General features: G+C 41.4%; 1 protein-coding gene across 2 annotated transcripts in view; it reads right to left on the reverse strand.

The window, feature by feature from the left end:
• Positions 1 to 19872, reverse strand: part of si:ch211-183d21.1 (uncharacterized) — a 29890-nt gene extending 10018 nt beyond the window's left edge. Inside the window, exons 1-6 of one of the 2 annotated variants that reach the window (XM_051933367.1) lie at positions 19658 to 19872; positions 16413 to 17315; positions 15902 to 16124; positions 10140 to 10279; positions 9505 to 10049; positions 1857 to 2145 (exon numbers count right to left, since the gene is read on the reverse strand). In XM_051933367.1, coding sequence (XP_051789327.1) covers positions 1857 to 2145; positions 9505 to 10049; positions 10140 to 10279; positions 15902 to 16124; positions 16413 to 17274 — 2059 coding nt within the window. In that variant the 5' untranslated portion in view covers positions 17275 to 17315; positions 19658 to 19872. Of the gene's footprint in view, positions 1 to 1856; positions 2146 to 9504; positions 10050 to 10139; positions 10280 to 15901; positions 16128 to 16412; positions 17316 to 19657 lie in introns of both variants that reach the window. The other variant, XM_028814061.2, reaches the window with a different exon arrangement.
• Positions 19873 to 21365: the final 1493 nt, after the last annotated feature.

Consider the following 21365-nt stretch of genomic DNA (forward strand, 5'->3'; position numbering starts at 1 on the left):
AAGCCACAAAACCCCTCAAGTTCATAAAATGAGCCAAGATTAGTACGAGTATGCTGGTAGTGTAGACATGTCTGACCCTGGTCTGGAATTCTGTCCCTCAATCACATAGTACAACTAGTCTGTGATTACATTGGCTATAAAAATGACCATTTTCATTACACTTTGACATTACAAATTTTTTGTTTCTATGTGATCAAAAAGTTCGAAGCCTGATCTATCAAGATAAACGCTGGTAAAAATAAACCAAGTTTTCATTCCCAAAGCTTTTCTGTGCTACTCCAATGTTATCTTGCCTTTGTAACCACTGTCCCACAGCTCTGACCCATGGGTGTGGAAATCATATTGGGCCTTGCCTGGTGAATATGTAGGGCTGGCATCTCTATGAATCCATGGTTTTTATAGAAGAGTCTTTGCAACCCATGAAATCTGTGCAGGGTACTCTTGAGAAGCAGGAGAAGGAAAAGTATGGTTGACAGCTTTCCTCACCGCTTTTCCCTAACTGGTGCCACAAACTCCAAAGGAAATCACTTTAATATTGTCCAGATGTGTGTGTCTTTTGAGAAATATCACTGTATTGATTATATTCTCAACATTATCAAAAACTACTGTGCCCATGATCTTGATGGCACTGGCTTGGAAATTACATTTCATGGATGTTGGATATTCACTAAGCTTTCACCAATTGTTCTTTTTTGGATTCTGGGTCATAGTGATGTATTCCCAGTTATGAAATGCTTCTTAAATTTCATTGGCCGGAGTTATGACACAATGGATCATTTTAATAGTTAACATTTTGAGAATGCAATGTGTGGAGACCATGCTCAAGTTTAATTATTTATGAAAAATGTATTCAACTGACCCATAACTACAGTAACACCTAAAATGTCTGATATCTCGTCCAACATCGCTCTTCAATTCTCCATTACAATTTTTGCCATGGTGGTGCCATTTTCTTCTATTATCAGTGACAAAGGCTAGCTAGACTTTGGGTCATCTCCAAGAGATGCCTCGTCACAATGCAATTCTGCATTCCATCTCTTGGCTGCCACATATTGTACTGCTACTTTGAAAACGGTTTAAGAGGAGACCAGAAGACAGACAGATCTACAACATAGCCTAAAGATGTGCCGAGTCAAAACCAACAAAACAGTCAACAGTGGACACAGAGCCAAAACGTTAACCAGAAGTCATTGTGAAAAGCATGCTCATGAATGGTCTAAACCAAGAGCTCTGAGACAACATGTAGAGGAATCACCAAGTTTGCCCACAAATTTGGACAATGACAATGGCTATGTGCTGTTGCAGTATACAGATGCTTGACGATGATGTCACAATGAGACACACTGTCACACCATCGCCATAGAACTGAGCCACGGCCAAAACAGTGATGAAACACAACCATAAAGCAAACACAAAGCTGCAGTGTAAATGTCATATTTATTTCAAAATACTATTTTTGAAACGGAACAAAACAGCTAAAAAAACATGTGTGAAACCCCTGATAAATAGTCCAATAGTGTTAAAATTGGACAGTTCATATTAAACTTTCAATTCAATTTGAAATTCAATGACAGTATCATAGTTGATTTTGTAGAATTTGGCATCCATGTTAACATGATTATGAAACAAGGAACATACACAATAAACCACAATTGTTAGAAACTTGAACTTCACATATTTTAGTACACAGGAACTAATGTTTGGCCACTTTTAAATCAGTATAGGCTCAAAATGTTTTGATAACCCCTTGCAGAGATGCTTGCAAAAACAATAATCTAAATACAATTGTTAAATCCAATCTTTAACTTACTTAGCTCATTCAAGAATACATGCAGATAATAATACTGATTTCATACCTGAGCCGTCATTACTTCCAATAAGGAAATAACCCGTGTCCTTGGCCTTGCCTTGTAAAGGTACTCTAGCAAACTCCTGTGCGCCCTCCTTCTCAAACAGGACCAGGACAAACCCAACCAGGCTACTAAATGGTTCAACCTGCAGCTCCACAAAGAATGTCTGACTAGTCCAGTTGGAGCTGCTGACTTCACTGATTACATATGAGGCACTGGGCAGGGGTGTCGGGGTGGCAGGAACACTGGTACTGGCGTTGCAGGCATTTGGTTCCATTGGTGTCAACAAAGCTACCTGTAAGGAGGGCAGATTTTTAACAACATGAGTGAAAGAAAGCAAACATCACCTCACTGAATCTGAATACAAGGGTCTGTGGCACTGGGCTTTAAGGGGAACTGGTTTTCCAGAGTGTACCCTTAATGAAACTGCTCTTCTAACTTTGCATTTGGTTTCCTTGATGCTGTTTATGTTGTGCCAAAAAATGCCCAAAGGCATTTTAAAGATGTATATTTTTTCAAGAAAAAGCATTTTTTTTAATATACAGAACTGGCTTGGTGTGTTCCTGAAATTACTGGTTAAGATTTTGCTTTCATATTTCCTTTCAAATCCTTTCTTAGATTTAATTGCCATTGTCACTTAGCGATTGCTCATTCAGCAGGTTTAGTTTAGTTCAATTAGGATAAGTGTAAACCCACCGGGTGGGTAAGTGGCTTTGTATATATTATGATGGGCACCAAATTAGCTGGCAAGAGTTTATCATACAAAACACTATCAGATGTGCAGAGGCTTTGAAAGTCACACTCTGCAACTGATACCACAGGGGAAAGAATGAAGAAGAGAGCCATCTACGACAGCACAGAGCAGCAGTTCTCAAACTTCTTTAGAATTTCTTGCGTGGCGGTCCCTTTAAAAATTGTTCGATGGCTCGCAGACCCTTTAATTAAAAATTAAAAAATCAATATTATTTCAAGAAAATTGGGGGCGCCAAATATTTTGCCCAAGGGTGCCACATACCCACTGCACGGCACTGCATAGGTACAGGCTGCTGTGAATAAAACATTTTTTGACAAACAATTATTTATTCAGAAAATATTTCGTACATCTTAGTTATTAAATTTAAGTTAAAATTTTAATGGGATTAATCATGGTAAAATATTTCAAATATGTAACACCATATTTATCCCATGAGAGAGTACCCCAGAGAGTAACTTCTTCGGAAAAAAAGACTGCTTGTACAGGCATTTTAACCTTGTCTATCTTTCTCTTCTTATATTGTGGTACAGTATTCATTTTTCGTTCCGTATCACAATAAAATTCAGAAATATGTCGCGTTCAAGTCATGTCAAAAAATAAGTACGCATGTTTACTGTCAGCGGGCGATTGTTTTCCTAGAGTTCGGGTAGTATGAAGTTCCTAAGCTTAAGTATTTTTCCTATTTCTTTTTAGCAACAAAACACTATTTCACAAGAAAAATTTGGATCTTATCTAATTCTATCCACTGTTAGATGTCATTCTGCTTCAATGAGACTTTAAAATTATATTCAAATCAAAATCAATGGAACGACCAGATCATCAAGACACTTTTATTCATTGTTGATTTTTTAAACCGCCTCTTAGCAATCGCTTTATTTTGAATTGTCTCATTATGAACACTTTTACTTCGTTTGCGTTGTGCGGGCAATTTCACCACTTAAAAACACAAAAAATGTAAAATATGTTGTTTGTTGATTATCAGTATCCAACCTTAGCGCTCTTATTTGCTTTGAAAATATACGAAAACTGTTTGCGAGTGTTTTGATTCTACGAAAGAATCGATAAATTTTGATTATGATAAAAATAATAAGGGCTGGTTTGTGCCGAGCGACAATGGTGGGAAAACAATGTAGTGGCAGCGAATAACGGAACAGCAGATTAGTGGTCGGGTCTAGGTGGTGGGGGGGTAATGACGGAGCTCAGTCACTTACTTCCCCTCGGATAGTAAAGGTTAATAATTATAAAAATATAAATAGTATAAATATGCAATCATTTCTCACAGTCCCAGGGACTGCGGACCCCAGTTTGAGAACCACTGGCACAGAGTCTCCAGACTCTGCATCAAGAGAGCAGATCTGCAGGAGACTGCTGCTAGGGCACAAACGAAGGCTTGATGAACCTCAGCTGGGTTTTCTGGACAAGGGTGTCCAATGTTTAAAAAACCCAAAGCACCTGATAACTCCATGTAATGAAACTGATGAGGTGCCCTAGCTTAACAAAAGTTGATGGATCAGTACAACATACACGTATCACAAGTGGTCACCTATACACACACACACACACACACACACACACACACACACACACACACACACAAAAGGCAGTCTTGTAGTCAGAAACAGACTCCTGAAGAAAGGAGAAAATGGCAACTCAAAGCACTGACTCTAAGAACATAGGGTAATGTGCAGACCTGGATGAGCAGATAGGACAGTGGCAACAGGAAGATGAAGATAATGTTTTGAGGCCCAAAATACAAAATAATAGGCAGAGGTCGAAAGACACAAGCCAGCAAATACAGATAAATGTATCCAAAACACTCAACAAAAACAGAATTCAAAAAGGCTTGGTAAGGATCAAAAAACAATGAACGCTGGGAGTCAAGCACAAGACACAGAGAGCTCAGCCCAAGACTTTCATAAGGCACAGGGCTCCCTGTTTTAAGTCCCTGGCACCTGCCACCACGTGAGTGACACACAGTTAGTGTTTCTAGGCAACACATATCGATTGGGGAGAGGGGGGTTGTACAAGGGTAAAGTTTAGGGAAAAGGAAGGGCTAGGGGCGCAGCTGCTGCCAACTCCTGATACCCATGTCTTGTGCAGATTAGTAAACTGGATCCAGTCAACCAACTAACAGCCAAGTATAACAGTGATAGCAAAACAAGGACATCAGTCAGAAAACTTCAATGATTTCCAAATTTGTCAGCAGAAAACAATGTTAGGGAAAACAAAAACTGAAGAACTGGAAAAACATCATCTAGTTTGGGTCACGCAGAACCAAGACATGACAAAACCCCCTGTGGGCAATGATGTGAGATATAGATAAAGAAAGAGATTATGCCATTTGGAGAAAAGATCTATCACCAACAATCATGGGACACATCAAAATGAAAACTGGAGTTAATGTGGGCCATCTCCTATGTCAGACTTGTTGAGCTGTTCAGGTCAATTCACTACAAGACAGCTGTGCCCCATTAAGTGGCCACTCTATAGAGAATATGGCCGTTAATTTCAACAATTTGGCTCCCGCAGGTAAACTGGTATCTTGTGCTCACTGACTAATGCATATATTCTGTAACTCTATGATGGCCAGTGTAATATTTCTACCCAGTGAGCTGAACTGGTAACATCACAAAAGAGAGGGCCACCAAATCAACAAACTAACTAAAAAGGTGGGCTGAGTTATGGAAAGCACACAAGACCCTCCTGGAGATTGTAGTAGAGGGGCATATGAAGACAAAACTGAGTGCCATTATGAACAAAGTTGCACATCCTCTCTGTGTCACACTACAACTGAGGACTTCCAGCCAGCAAATTATTCAGCAGCAGTGTGTGAAATGTTGCTGGAGTTCTTTTATACCAATTACAATTCGCCTTTATAGTGCTTCCCTGGGACTGTGACTGCTCTTTTTATCTTTAGCCAAGTCAGAAATTTTTCTTTTGTTTTTAATTGTTCTGGTGTGTTATTCAGAGGTTTTTTTTTTGCTTGTCATCATCTTTATATATAATATACTACTGTGGCTGTTCACTTGTCTGTCCAGGATTTTGAATCACCTGTAGCTCGCAAACGATTTGACCGATTGACCTGAAATTTGGTACTCATATACCACGTGACATCTACCACCAGGTTATTTCTCTTTTTATTTTTACTTTATTTTATTGTAAAATCAACTCTCAGCAGTGGCCAGCAGGGCAGTTGTGTGGCACATGCATACGGGTGCCGTTCTCATTCCCTACCACCTTTGCCATCACTTCCCCTGCCTCTTCATATCTTAAATCATTCTTGAGGTAGATTGAAGACTTAAGTGCCAGCTTAAGTGAAAAATTAAGGAAAACGTACTAAGTAATTGCAACACAAACGCTGACTTAATCAGTTTTAACGCAAAAAGATGCTGACGGAAGAAGAGAAGAAGCGGGCCGCTAGGGTGGAGAGAAGAACAGCTGCTCAGGAAGCAGCAAGCACATCAACCTCTAAGCAAACGAATGCTAAACGTACAGTGAAAGAGGATGAGAACTATGAATGCTCAAGTCAAGTGTCAACGTGCAGTGCGCCGTTACTGGTATAATAATATTTATTTACTGAGCTTCTGTAAAATGCCGCATTTCCCCCTGAGGACAAATAAAGTGGTATCTATCTATGTAAAGAGAGGACCCACAAAGCTCAAGGTCTGAGTGCTTGGACTCTGGATTAATTTCTAGAGAAGATGTCGTCTATGTAGATTATACATGCTGTTCTCACGGTGTTCATGTAGAACAAATCTCTGTTGTCAAACTGACTGGAGACAATTATCTGCCTTGGTGTGACCATGACCAACTGTGAGAACTTGCTGTATGATGGACTAACTTTCCAACTAGGGTTGCGACACTAACTGTTGGATAAGCTCCCAGTAATCGAATACTAGATAAGCAGGTTCAGAAACTGAATGGATAATCACTTATTTAAACCAGGAACTAGAAGTGGTTTAAAATCACCACCCTATTTACAAAGTCATGCACACTTTCATGCCAACATTATGACAGCAGGAAAATGTGATGTGGTTCATTTACATACAATTTTGTTTTAAAATATTTTTGGAAGCCAAACTTTATCTTAATACCACAGACTTCTTTCTAAATAACAGTCAAGCATCACAGCCTACATGGCTTTTTTTTTTTTTTTTGCTTTTCTCCACCAAACTGCACACACAGATCTTCTTCCAAACTTGTTCAGGCATCAACTTTATCTTCTGCTTGTTCTGGCCTGCATACCCTTTATGCCTTTATGTTTATTGTGCAACTGGCAAAAGGGAAGGATGTGCTGTACTAAGGCATTCTGCAGGGGTGTGGCAGTACAGCTCGGTGAGTAATCATGCCATGTCACAGTATATTATGCCAGGTCTTGATACTTGGCTAGGAAGGACTGTTCAGTGCTGTCTAAGAACACTGGTCCTGTATGAAGTGATTCAATGACTTACTTTTAATAATTGCCTTTATTTTATATAACATTTTTCAACAGCAAAACAACGTTTTTCTGTAATACAATAAGTTCCATGAACATTTCACATATTGAGCATGGGCAGATTAAACGATTTCTTTAGGGTCACATAGTGTTATGGCACAGACAGAGGTTTGTTACCTGGCTCATGTTTATTTGTATGCCTTTATTTTAAATTATTTTTGATATTTACTGTAATCACATAATCAATATTCTTCTGTTTACTTATTATTTAGCACTGTGCTCTTATGTTCTCTTACGATTCTTGTAGGTGGAACCCCAAAAGGCGTGACCACCCCAATGTCACTGCTGAAGGATCACCCTTAAATTTTCTGAAGCCGGTGCACTGACTGTTTTTGTGAAAACAAAAGCCTGTAGTGGTGACAGTGTGAAGAAAAGGTGGGGGGGCTGACCGAGAAAGAGATCAACTGATATCACCAGGAAGCACACTGCCTGCAGTGTTCAGAGACGGTCTCTGTGCCACTGACTAATGGAATTACTCCTTTAGCTCACGCTACAAGGAGATCTCTACTGAGACAGATCTTGCAGGTTTGCGGTTGACCACCATCAATTCACCACAGTGCAAATCTTCGAATGGAGATGCTTCGTGTTGTGGGGCCACAGAAACCCACTTGGTGAGAAGGATGGGATTTGCACAGTGGATGGGTGGAGTGTAGTGTTGACACTGCACAAAAATAGGTGGGGGGTCAATAAAGTGAGAGATCAGCTGAGGTCACCAACAAGCGCGCCGCTCACAGTGTTCAGAGGTCTCTACACAGCTGACGAATCGAGTTACTCCTTTAACTCAAGCTAGATGACGATCGCTTCTGAGCCACTTAGTGCAGGTTTGCAGTTGACCACCAGCAGTTCACCGCAATGAAAATCTTTGAACTGAGAAGCTTTGTGATGCAAGTCTCCAGTAATTCAAAACCCGAATTTTTTTATAGGAAGGACCAGGAGAAAAGACAAGCAAATAGCATAGCAAAAGTTAAAACCAAAAATCAAAGAGAAAAAAGACAAAACTAGAAATACTAACCCAAAAACAAAAGTCGAAATACAAAGCAAGTGTTATCCTAAAAATTTATGAAAGAAAGCAAAAAACGTAGTTTGCAAAAAAATTCAATCTCGGAGCTGCCAAAAGGTTTGGTTGAGAAAACCTCAGAAAAGAATGCATCACTTTTAAAGCTTCAGGAAAGCTCAAGAAAAAGTAAATATAAACATGAATTACAACAGCTGGGAGTGGATTCTTTAGTGGTTTATTAACGTCCGGAGAGTGCTGTTGTTTGTAAGTATTCATTTTCTGGCTTCTTGGATTTTTGCTTCTGTACTTTGATTTTGATTACGGGATTGCGGATTAAGATTTGTTACTGTGGGTTTCCTTGTTAATATAATTATTTGCCATTTTTTGTTTACATCAATTGTATCTTTTTAATAGAAATATTTTGTGGATTTCTTTCTCAAGCTAAAGTTCTTTTTGTTTTACAGTTTTTGTTTCCCTTGAGAGTTATTTTGATATATTTTGGGACTTTATAACTTTACAATCCTGCTGCCGATTTTTTGGGTCTGCCTGTAGAGTTGGGAGTTCAGGACACCTAGCGTGAGGCCTTTGCTAGACAGTCTAGGAAATGCCATGGCCTGGTTTTGTAGGTCTTTTAGGGGCCTACAAAATTTATATTATTGTTATACAGTATTATAATAGAATATATCATATTATATTTCTATTTTGTTTGCTGCTGCATTATGGAGGTGGAGACAGGTTTAGGAGTACAATTCTTCAAAAGCTACATCACAATGTCTATGGAACAAGACACAAGTAAATATTTAAATTACAGACACCGGCTTACTTGACAGTACACTGTTCAGCGTCTCAGGGATGACCAAGTCATCTGCTAAGGCATTTCTCCACTGGCCTCTATATAGACTATTTTCACCTTCCTTCTTCCTGATGAATCTCTGTTATTTGAATTTTGCTTTTATTGCCTACTTTGCATTTGTCCTTACCCTGCATGCTCTCAAAATCTTATTCCTTAAAAATGTACTATCATGTTTAACAACATTTTCATTTTGGATTTACTATTACTTTCGGTGGTCTTGTGTAAAGTATGCCATACCACAATGAACAGTAGGTCAATATTGGAGACTGGCTTGTGCTATATTAGCTCAAGCAGCTAAGACTGGCTATAATCTTGCATGTACTGGCAACAGACAGAATTCCCTCCTGAACTTTTTCTGCTAAAGATGGTATTTCCAAATGCTACATGTGAACCTTCTTAATCTCACCGAGTAGAATTTCAGCAAAGCCCTCATTTACTGCTCATCTTCCCCCTACCAAGCCAATGTTCCCTCCAGGTCTGCACAAGTTAACCTCCTTTCTTATCAAAAACAGCATTTCTAAGCCACAGTATTAATTTGGGCTCTGGATTAGTTACCTTAAAGGCGTCCAAATTGCGTGGATATGTATTGTGGCAGCGGCTCAGGGACTCATCTTCAGCACTGAAGCTCGGGTCTTCAAGGATGTGACTTTGTCCTGGGGTTAAGGCCTCCAGGAGGGCTTGAGCCCCAGCAGCAGAGTAGTGGGAACGGTACACCACAGCATCCAGCAAACCTTCAGTGGGAATTTGGCTCTCCTGACTGGAAGGCGGACCTTTGAGACTGCGGTACAAGGCGATAGCATCAGGGCCATTTTGCACAATATTGGGAGGTAAGCTATATTGAGGTTTAGGGGTCACCTTGGCACCTCCAAGGAGGAAGAAACCCCTCTCATCAGTATGGTAACCAATCAAGTGAATTTCCTTGTAGCGTTTATTGTCCTTGCCATTAAACAACAACAGCCAGATGTTTTCCAGGCTTGCCTGTTTTCCTGAGGTGTGCCACAACTCAATGAACTCTAAGTCCTCCTCGGAGCCGGGGCTATCCGTGTTGACCTCATTCAGAAGAAAATCCACATAGGTTTTAGGAGGAGTGGGGGAGGGTGCTGTAGAGCATCAATAAAAAAAGAAAAACCTGTAAGACTGACGGGTGGTTTATGGTGATACCCTCCCCTTAGCAGAACCACTGAACTTACCCACGGTCTTCGGGCAAAGTGCCACTCCACTGCAGCTGTTATTCTGACCTGGAGTGGGCACCGTCTCTACAAACAAGCCAGAGTCTTGTGTCCAGTTGGCCATTCCACAGCGACTCAGGGAGACACTGCCATCTACGGACCTAAAGAAAATTGACAAACAAATTAAATGTAAAAGATGTTAAAGAAATAAATCAGTTAAAAATTCTGGGAATGGGTTGTGAGACCCTCACACCCCCAATCTCTCTCTCTCTCTAGCAGCTGGTGGTGTCCTTGCAAATCTGAACCCATCTCACTCTCTTTTATAAGACCAGGCAACCTCCAGAACACCTTCTCAGAACAGGAGGTACCAGCTTGCCACATGGGTCTCCCTGCTGCCCCTAGCACACTGTGGGTCTTCTATTCATAAAAGACCCCTTCCACCTTTCGATTATTCTAGTGTTCTCATGTGATGTTGCTTTAAAAAAACAACACGACCCCTGAAGTTATCACGGTTACTGCAGTGCTTAAATGGATGATTTATAGCCTGACTCCTGTCACAAATTCTCTGAAATAATCTGTGACCCTGACCCCAACCAGGCCTCCCTCTAACACACAGACATAATGAAAGCTAATAAAATAAGACAACAGAGAAAAACAGACCAAAGGAGACAAACAGCTGACGTGGCCCACCTAAATTCCAAGAAATATGCAGAGATGAAATGATTGATTGCAGTAGGGGAGGATAGATAACATGTTGCTGAAGGAAGTTACTGTGAAAATTTACCGTATATGACATATATGTATATTAATAAGTATACAATATATATATTTTTGAAGTCTTTCCTGAAATTAATGAGATTGACTGAAAACATACCATCCAAGAAGCTGTGACCAATCTTCCTTTGTCAGAAAAAAAGGTTGTTTAAAAAGAAAATCAACAAGAGCCTACTGATTTCCATTTGTGTTACATTTCCTTGCTTTTCTTTTTTACATTCAAAAACTAAAAAGCCACTGACTGAGAGCCAGGCACCCTGTCTTACTTTTTAAATGTACAAACACTTAAAGCATCTCAAATCTTGAAATAAATGCAGTACTAAAGGAATACTACTTTCAAAAATTAATGTTTTTTTTATTACTTACCCCATGTAGTTTGTGTGGATGCCTGAGAAAAAAATGTTAATGTTAAATTTTCTTACAGAATGGAGATAAAGTTTCTAATAGAAAAAGCATCTATGTAGACCAAAACTGGACAGCACCAAACAACATCAAAACCATCCATTAAAAATGTCACGATTTTTCAGTATACTTTTATTGTCACCTTCAAGAAGGTTAAATTCAGTTTAGACCACCTTTTGTTGACCAAACACTAGTTTCAGGATTTCAGGACTAAAACACATGTATGAAAATTCTTGAGACTTTGGACCATCTCCTTGTTTGACATGAGGGCAAGAAATAGCCACATACAGCGAAAACTAAGCTACACTGAAGAAAACATCTACAGCAGCAACCATGCATAATGTAGGTATTTGTATTATTGTAGCCACAGGGGTCATGAAATATTGAGGGAGTGGAATTGTGTAAAACATTGGCAACTCTGTGAAGTAGTAGGGAAAAAAAGATAACATCAGTCGAGGACACTCAGACTGAATTACAAAAAAAAAAAAAAAATCACATAATCAGCTGCAGTATCAATATCCTTTGAAACATGTTTCCTTTCTAAGACTTTAATGTGTTGTTAAAAGGTCCTGTCTAGGCACTCTCCACCCATCATGGTGATTTCCTATTCAACATGTCAACTAGGGACAAATTGACCATGCAGGCAATTTAGATTAAGAACTCATTTGTCAGTTTACAGTACTACTTGTGTAGAGTCACCTAATGGATTCTAAAAATCAGCACTGAATGTGTCTCTAATGAACATTAAGTATAAATGTGAGTATAAATATTAAATGAACAAAGAGTAATGAGTGTAAAATAACAATGTCAGCCCCTAGCAGCTAAATAAATCTGCATGTGCCACACCTTCAGAGGAGCTCCTCTTACATCTCAGAAAAGGTCTGAGTCGTTGAATCTCAACTGACTTTTGAAGGGAGGCACTCGCAAAAACCTGTGGCTAAAAGATAGTCCATGACCGAAATGGCAGCCACCCTCTGCCCATTTCACAGCTGTCAAGGTTGCCCCATCACCTACAGTGTTTCATCTGAGAATTTGTAACATATCTGGAACAGGCATGAAAAGCTTAAGGAAGAGGAAAAGGATAGCTGTATAAAAGCTGCTTTATTTGAAAGGAAAGGGAATAATAATTAATGGGAAAATTGTGTTTTTCCAAAAACAAAATAGGAGTAATTGCTGTCAAAGGAGCAGCTTAACAGGGTTGTATTTTCAGCTTTTGATGTGCCAATATAGAGTATACCAAGATTAATTTGTATGTACAATGGACTCAGAAAGTCTTCAGAACTCTTCATTTTCTGCACATTTTATTGTGCTGTAGATTTCCTTTGAAATTGATAAATTTGGTATTTTTGCTTAATAATTTACAAACAATAACACATAATGACAAAGTGAAAACGTGTTTTCAGAAAGGTTTGCAAATTTTTTAAAAACCAAAAACTGAAACCTCAAATTCCTTGAAGTACTCAGACCCTTTGCTGTGACACTCCTAATTGTGCTTGGGGGCATCCTGTTGGCCTTAATTTTTCTTGAGAGAGAGAGAGAGAGAGAGAGATAGATGTTAACGTTTACCCCCCGAGTGGAATTGACAACTCGCATAGTTTGGGGCAGGAACGATCTCCTCAGTCTGTCAGTGGAGCAGGACAGTGACAGCAGTCTGTCGCTGAAGCTGCTCCTCTGTCTGGAGATGACACTCTTTAGTGGATGCAGTGGATTCTCCATAATTGATAGGAGCCTGCTGAATGCCCGTCGCTCTGCTACGGATGTCAAACTGTCCAGCTCCACGCCTACAATAGAGCCTGCCTTCCTCACCAGTTTATCCAGGCGTGAGGCGTCCCTCTTCTTTATGCTGCCTCCCCAGCACACCACTGCGTAGAAGAGGGCATTCGCCACAACCGTGTGATAGAACTTCTGCAGCATCTTGTTGCAGATGTTGAAGGACACCAGTCTTCTAAGGAAGTATAGCCAGCTCTGTCCTCTCTTGCACAAAGCATCAGTATTGGCAGTCCAGTCCAATTTATCATCCAGCTGCACTCCCAGGTATTTATAGGTCTGTACCCTCTGCAAACAGTCACCTCTGATGATCACGGGGTCCAGGAGAGGCCTGGGCCTCCTAAAATCCACCACCAGCTCCTTGGTTTTGCTGGTGTTCAGGTGTAGGTGGTTTGAGTCTCACCATTTAACAAAGTCCTTGATTAGGTTCCTGTATTCCTCATCCTGCCCACTCCTGATGCAGCCCACGATAGCAGTGTCACCAGCGAACTTTTGCACGTGGCAGGACTCCGAGTTATATTGGAAGTCCAATGTACAGTATATATTCTGAACAGGACCAGGGAAAGTACAGTCCCCTGTGACGCTCCTGTGTTGCTGACCACAATATCAGACATGCAGTTCCCGAGACACACATACTGAGGTCTGTCTTTAAGATAGTCCACGATCCATGCCACTAGGTATGAATCTACTCTCATCTCTGTCAGCTTGTCCCTTAGGAGCAGAGGTTGGATGGTGTTGAAGGCGCTAGAGAAGTCTAGAAACATAATTCTTACAGCACCACTGCCTCTGTCCAAGTGGGAGAGTGATCAGTGTAGCATATAGATGATGGCATCCTCTGCTTCCACCTTCTCCTGGTATGCGAATGTGATGATAATGAGATGTGTCCAGAACTTGACTGGTGCCCACATGAATGGAATGGACATCGTTTAGAAAGGCACACATGTAAATGTATATAGAAGGTCCTACAATTCATGCCGCATGTCAGGAAAAAAACAAAAACGAGCCACAAAGTCCAAGGAGCGCTCTGTAGATCAGAGCAATCAAATTGTGGTGAGCACAGATCGGGGCAAGGAGATCAATCCATTTTTAAAGCTTTCAGTATTGCCAAGAGCACAGAAGTCTGGAACCACCAGGACTCTTCCTAGAACTGGCAGTCTGGCCAATCTGAGTAACTAAGCAAGGAGGGACTTGGTTAGGAAGATGACCAGGAATCCAACTGTCACTATAACAAAACTACTGAAGTCTGCTGCTGAGATGGGAGGACTTGTTTGAAGTGCGATCACCTCAGCAGTACTCCTTAAATCAGGCATTTCTAAACAGAAAACACTTGAGTAAAAGGCATATGACAGCACTGAAAGGACTCTGAGAACATGATGAAAAGCATCTCTGCTGTGATGAGAAAAAAATTAATTATTTGGGAAGAACTTCAAGCACTATGTTCGGCAAAGACCAGGCACTGTTCATAACCTGCCTAATACCATCCCTGAAGTGAAGCATTGTGGGGGCAGCATCATGATGCGGGTACAGGACGACTGGTCAGACTTTAGGGACGAATGGATGAATGTAACCAAATACAGGCAGGGGCTTAAAGAAAACCCACATCCAGAGTGCATGCGTTCTCTGATTGGGGCAATGGTTCCACTTTCAGTACGACAGTGATGTGAACCATACAGCCAAAATAACACTGGAGTGGCTTCGGGACACATCTCTGTCACTGAGTGCCCCTGCCAAAGACACGACTTACACCCCATAGAATATGTGTGAGGAGGCCTGAAAATGATAGTTGATAAACTCTTCCCATCCAGACTAACAGAGCTTGAGAAGATCGGCCAGAAAGAATGAGATAAACTGCCTAAATCCAGAGCTTGCACAGACTTAGCCAAGAAAATATAAAGCTGGAATTCCTGTCAAAGGCACTTCTATAAAGTACTGCATTAAGGGTCTGGAGACTTCTATGAATGAGAGATTTCAGTTTTCAATGTTTAATAAATCTAAAAAACCTTACTGAAAGGTCTATCTGGGAAAATTATGGGTTACTGAGAGTAGATCGATGGGCCTCATTGGGATTTTTTGGTGCTTTTTTTGATTTAGTGTAGTCAGAAAAATAACCTCCAAAAATGTCTCTTGCAGCTGAAATAAGATTTTGTTTTGTAGAAAGTACAAGGCAGCAAAACTCTCTGGTATTGATAATTTTCTTATCACATCACGTCCTGACTAGTTTTCTAGTCTAACAGGTCTGGGGTCTCTTTAAAGGGGGTGTGACTGCTGTCTCCTGAAAACAGTATCCTTGGATACAGTGACAAAGGAAGAGCTGCATTAGAATCACCACAAACATCTCTCTCAACATATTATTGCAAATCATCATAAAGGTGCCCCTGCTTTACATATTGCACACAGTACCACGAGTGTTCAAAGGCATGTGCTTCCATCTTGCTTTTGCACTTGGTTAAAGTCATCTTGAATCTAGAATGATTATTATTTCCAGCTGAATTATGAACATTTTGCCAGCAAGTCTTTGTAAACACACATTGACTCCTTAAATTAGCTTTTGGTGATGGTGGAGCTAAATTAAGGGCTACATGCACTCAGAGTTACAAGTGTAAGTATGAAAACTGCAAGAAATTTTCAGCCATGGCTGGCAGCAGTTATATTGTCTGGCTTTTTTGTTAAATCAAACTGCATGCATAAGACAGTGGTGGGCAGAGTGGCACTGATATCAACAGCTGCAACTTGGCCTTGAGGGCACTACACCTAGAAAACATCACCTCGCTAATTTACTGTTTTGTTAACACTCTGCTGCTCCTTTGCTTGCTGTTCACAGACACTTGCAGGGGACTTACCTGCTGCTAAGGTTGAAAGGCTCTCTCCCATGAAGAAGAGTTTTGGAAAGCTCTGGATTTAAATCATTTTCCCCCTTGTAAACAACGGCATCCAAGAGTTCTTCCTGGCTTAGCAATGCTCCTACGGGAAAGGGTCCTGCATCCTTCGAGTATAATGCTATGGCTCCTCCAAGTCTAGCCTGCTTTTGGAGGAGCGTTGCTGCATCAGGGTTTAAAACCTGATCTGCTGCTGCTGCAAAAAAAAAAAAAAAAGTAAAATAAAAAACGATTAATTCAATGCCAACAAAACATTTTGAAACAACAGTGACAGCACTGTGCCCACATTTCATCCAGAGATCAATTTACTAATTAACAGAATGCCTGAAAGATGTTAATCTAATTGTGAGATTAATGGATATATGGTGATAACCTGCCCCCACTGCAAACCACCCTAGTCTGTGAGGGCCAGCATGGTGACCCAAGACTTGCTAAAGATATTAAATAATAAAGGCTACAGTACTTTCCTCCTTACCTGGGCTACCACTCTCTGTTGTGGCAATAAGAAACATTCCCCTGGTGACACTCAGCACATGGATGTCAAAACTGAGGCTCACTGTAGCAGTTACTCCATCAATAAATACCAGAGACAAAGAGGCAGGGGAATGTGGAAGAACATGGAGCTCCACAAAAGGCCCTTGGTCTCCACCAAAACCAACCTCACTTATTCCAATTGGAAGTTCTGCCTGACTGATACAGGGGTTCCTTTGGCGAGGCGATGGTGGTCCTGCTTGAAAAGTCCACTCACGCCCAGACATCAAACACCGCTCAATGGATTCATCTCCCATCCTAAAAGAATCATCTTCCAAGAAAGCTGGAATGCCAGGAGTCAGTGTTGCTTGCAGGACTTCGGCGGTGTCTGAACGGTGGGATTTGTAAACTATGGCATCCACCAGCCCCACAGCTGTAACAGTCATGCCAGTGTCATACTTTTCTTCACCATAATAGAGTGCAATACCATCTGGCCCATTTTGAACAGTATTATGTGGCAACAGGTATTCTGGCTCTGTCGCTACCCCAGAGGAGCCCACAAGGAAAAAGCCTTCCTCATCAGTAGTATAGCCTGTGAGATTCAGTACTTTGTAGGCCGTGTTGCCATTTCCATTGTAAAAGACTAAGGTGTAGCCATCAAGACTAAACTTCTGACCACTACTGTACTGCAGCTCAACAAACTCCCTTGTGTCCACCTTGGGGTTGTCAGCATTCACCTCAGTAATCAGCAGGCAACCACTGGCTGCTGTGGTTATCGGCTCAGTCCAAGTCACCAGCAGAAGGCAGAACCAGAGATGGGCTGGCAAGAGACTCTTTAAGCTCATTGTTATACTGAGAAGATGCATGGGTGTTTGTCTGCTGAGGTTAAGGAAGACGAGCTCTGCATCTGCAGGGTAAAAAAAACAGGCATTAACAGTTAGCCCCAAAAAAGCTTGCCAATCCTATTCACTTAACTTCCCCAAAATAACACCCATTTGACTTCTGAAGGTCTCCCAATTCCTACTGCTCACCACACTACTTGGTCACTTGTAGCAACCCTTGAAGAGAGGCACACCAAATCAAAAAGATGATTAAGGCAGCAGGCACAGTTATGGGGCTCTCTCTGAACTGGCTGGCAGTGATAGTGAAGGAAAAAATGAAAACAAAACTGAGTGCCATTATGAACAATGCTGCATATCCCCTCTCCGACACACCAACACTGAGGACTTTCAGGCAGCGAATTATTCAGCAGAAGTGCGCGAAGAAACATGACTGGGGGTCCTCTATACCAACAGTAATATGCAGGCATAGTACCTTACTGTGACTGCTCTTTTTATCTTTAGCCAAACAGGATGCTTTCTCTTTCTTTTCAGTAATTCGGGTGTGTATGTATTATTATGTATTTATTTATTGCACTTTTATAAAAGCTAAATTTCACCCCTTGGAATGGATGGATGGATGGATGGATGGATGGATGTTCATTTATTTAATCCAAAGGTTAGGCTCTGTTATAGGACGCACTCTAGACACCCTGTAGGTAGCAACAAAGGACAGAATTAAAAGAAATGCTATATATATTGTATCAACAGAAATATGCCTGTATAGTGCCTCAATGTGACTGTGAAAGTAAAAAAGTTTTCTTTACTTTTTAATTTTTGTGTTTCTTTTTTAGTCATTCTGGTATGTGTTCAGGCCACAGTGTGTGTGCATATATATTTACTTATTTAAAGAGCTTCTGCTAAAAGCCAACTTTTCCCGAGGGGAAACATAAAGTTCTATCTATACTGTAGATAAACATTACTACACTGAAGCACTTTAAAGGTCGACAAACTGACAAATTTGTTAACCAAGCATAACACATTACATTTTCAAACCCACTTATCCAGCTCATGGTGCCAGTTGCCTACCCCATCCACAATGGGTAAAAGTGCAAAACCACCTTGAAAAGGGCGTTGGTCTATTCATAATCCTGTAAATGCCAACAGGGACTCTGCTCTGTTGGGCCCTTGAACAAGGCCCTTAACTTGCAATTGCTGAGCGCTTTAGAGTAGTGAGAAAAGCGCTATGTAAATGCAAAGAATTATTATTTACTATTATTAACCGAGTCCACTGCTAACTTAACACAAATGCAGTTGCAGTGCAGAAGAAGAAGTACCCTGAGAAAACCTATGCAGAAAAAATGTGCCTTTATAGTAAAATGGGATGGACTTCATAAGATGAACAAATGGGTGTAAATAGTTAAATGGATGGAAATGGCGTAACAGTTCCCAATGCTTTAAAGTTAATACTTGCCAGGAAACAACATTAGCCATTCCTACAACACTATCGCCATCTACTGAATGAATGGGTCAGTGACATAAAAGGGATTTTTTTTGCTATGGTCTGGTACTTTGTGACTTTCTTGGTGGGGGGATCTGCGATAAACTAGGTGTGAATCGTTCAAAGACATCCATGCATCTAGTTTTTAGTTCTTTCTAGCTGGTGTGACGTGCAGTGGAGAACTTGGGCTTGGGGTTTGGTTGGGCTTACTGACATTTCTTTACACTGTATGAATATTTATAGCCCTTGTGTGATTATTAAAGACCCCACTTTACTAACTCTCCTATAAAGCATTTAAAACATCCATCCATCCATTATCCAACCCGCTATATCCTAACTACAGGGTCACGGGGGTCTGCTGGAGCCAATCCCAGCCAACACAGGGCGCAAGGCAGGAAACAAACCCCAGGCAGGGCGCCAGCCCACCGCAGGGCATTTAAAACATGAGAAGCACAAAGTGATCATTTTTACAAGAAAAGGACACAGGATGAGGGAAAAATAGATTACAACAGAGTCAAGTCTTGAACTTGCTTCCCTATCTGGTCGGTGCCACCGCTACGTCGGGTGAGCCCTCCTCATCGTCGATCTCTTTCACAATCTGCGCGGTAACGGGGCATGCGCACGTTGCTGTATGAGGCGTCCCCTTAGTACTTTGGGTGAGTGAAGGGAGCACGGATATGGCGTGGACACGCGTGTGCGTGATGCAGGAGATAGGACGGGTTACGCGAGTCCTAAAGCTACTCTTTCTTTTTCACATGCACACACGGCACGGACAGGGCAAACCAATCACGAAATCATCAGGACCTTCCTCCGCCTGCCTGACGCATGAAAACTTCACTGCATGCTGACCACTCCGCTGGGCACCTACTTCTTCTGATCCTTCGGTGCCCAGGAGCCTTGTTTTAAAGTTTCGCGAAAGCGGACACTCACCTCCAACAGGGCCCTTTTTCCCCCCTGAACCCTAAGCAACGTTTATAGAATCGGTCGCTGAGAACATCGCTGAGATTGAGAGCGGCCGAAGAAAGCACCAGCGCGGGTCAGTCCACGCCGAGTCACTGCGCATGCACTCAATCTCGCAAAGCGGCGGAGCCCTGCATCCCGGCTTCGGGCATCGTCGAGTGAGCATGCGCGAACTCCGGCAGGCTCCCTTTCCCGCGTCCCGCCCGTTTTGCCGGCTACCCGCAGAGGTCGATTCGATTCCAGGGCGGGCATGACGCATTGCCTTCTAGTCAGACAGCGGGGCGCTTCGAGGTTTAAAGATCCTCCTCACTGCCGAGCTTTCGGCGCATCCTAAATGTATGTTTGAACATGTTATTGGCACCAAAATGTGTTGTAATGAGGAACAGTTAAGAACTGAAGGGAATCAACGCTGCTGGCGACTCGTTTATAGATGGCGGATGCGCGTTGCCCCAGTTTAGGTTCCGGTAAAGTAAGGCCTGGAAAAAATGCCAGTAGCAGGCTGTTTAAGCTATAGTGACATTCAAAGACCATCATAAACCAGTTGCTAGTAATGCAGCTGAAGGTAAGCTTGACTAATTGGAACACATTTTACGCTACAATGCCATGTTCATGTTGTTGGGTCGTACTGGGGCTTGGGAGTTAGAATTCAGCTCCAGGAGCACACTTAGCACTTGTTTCCTTTTTGGCCAAACGAGCGACTGCCATCTGATTCCTGCACCAACCAACAGCACAATTAGTTTTAAGAAACTGTTTTTGTAGTTCCTTTCTAGTGGCGTTTTTGGTATGGCAATTCAGGTGAAGCCATTAAAGAACTTTCCTACATGTGTGAAGGCTTCCCTGACTCGCCCAAGGGGACCCACAGCAGCTGCAGATTTTTATTCCAGCCAACTTTGTTTTTATTTGGACTCCTAACCTAATGAAGTGAGCTGTTATTTAATAGTTTCTGTGTTTTAGGGTCAATGTTGAAAATTATAAAACTAAGGTAGGTGAATGGAGCGTCAGTCAGTGTAGTAGGTGTTAACAGCAGTCACTTTTTTTTTTTTGTTTGTTTGCATGTGACGTTTGGAAACCATATAGAGAATTTAACTTTACGGATTAATGAATTCTCAATTAAGTTAAAGAAAAATGTACTGTGTTAGCTTGCTTTTGGTTTAAAGAGTTAATTATTAAAGGCTTATGCCTGTGTAGCGGCTTTAGAATGGCTGCTGGTGATTTGGAAGAAGACAGACACAGCAATACCCAAATTCTGCCGTTTATTCTACAAAAGCGTCATCCACTTTTTTCTACAAGACAAGCAGTAAAGGGCACAGTCAGCACATGTAACGTCAGGCGCTCTCTGTCTCCTGCAAAAGCGTCCTCCAGCTTTTTTTTTTTTAATTAACCATATATACACAAATACGATAAATACAAATTTAACAATTGAATATAAACAGCAACAATGAAGGACAATAATTAACGTTGCAACATACCTACAAGACAAGCAGTAAAGGGCACAGTCAGCACATGTAACGTCAGGCGCTCTCTGTCTCCTGTAGCAAACCAAACAAAATACCAATGAGGTTGGATCTCCGCTAAACCAAACACTTTTAAAATCCACTTCTGCCGACCAAAAGTGACAACAGACCCTCAAAACACATCAACAACCACGTGGTGTGATGTTTCCACTCAGTTTCAGACA

This window comes from Erpetoichthys calabaricus, chromosome 11, assembly GCF_900747795.2.
Source record: "Erpetoichthys calabaricus chromosome 11, fErpCal1.3, whole genome shotgun sequence".
Classification (NCBI taxonomy): Eukaryota; Metazoa; Chordata; class Cladistia; order Polypteriformes; family Polypteridae; genus Erpetoichthys; species Erpetoichthys calabaricus.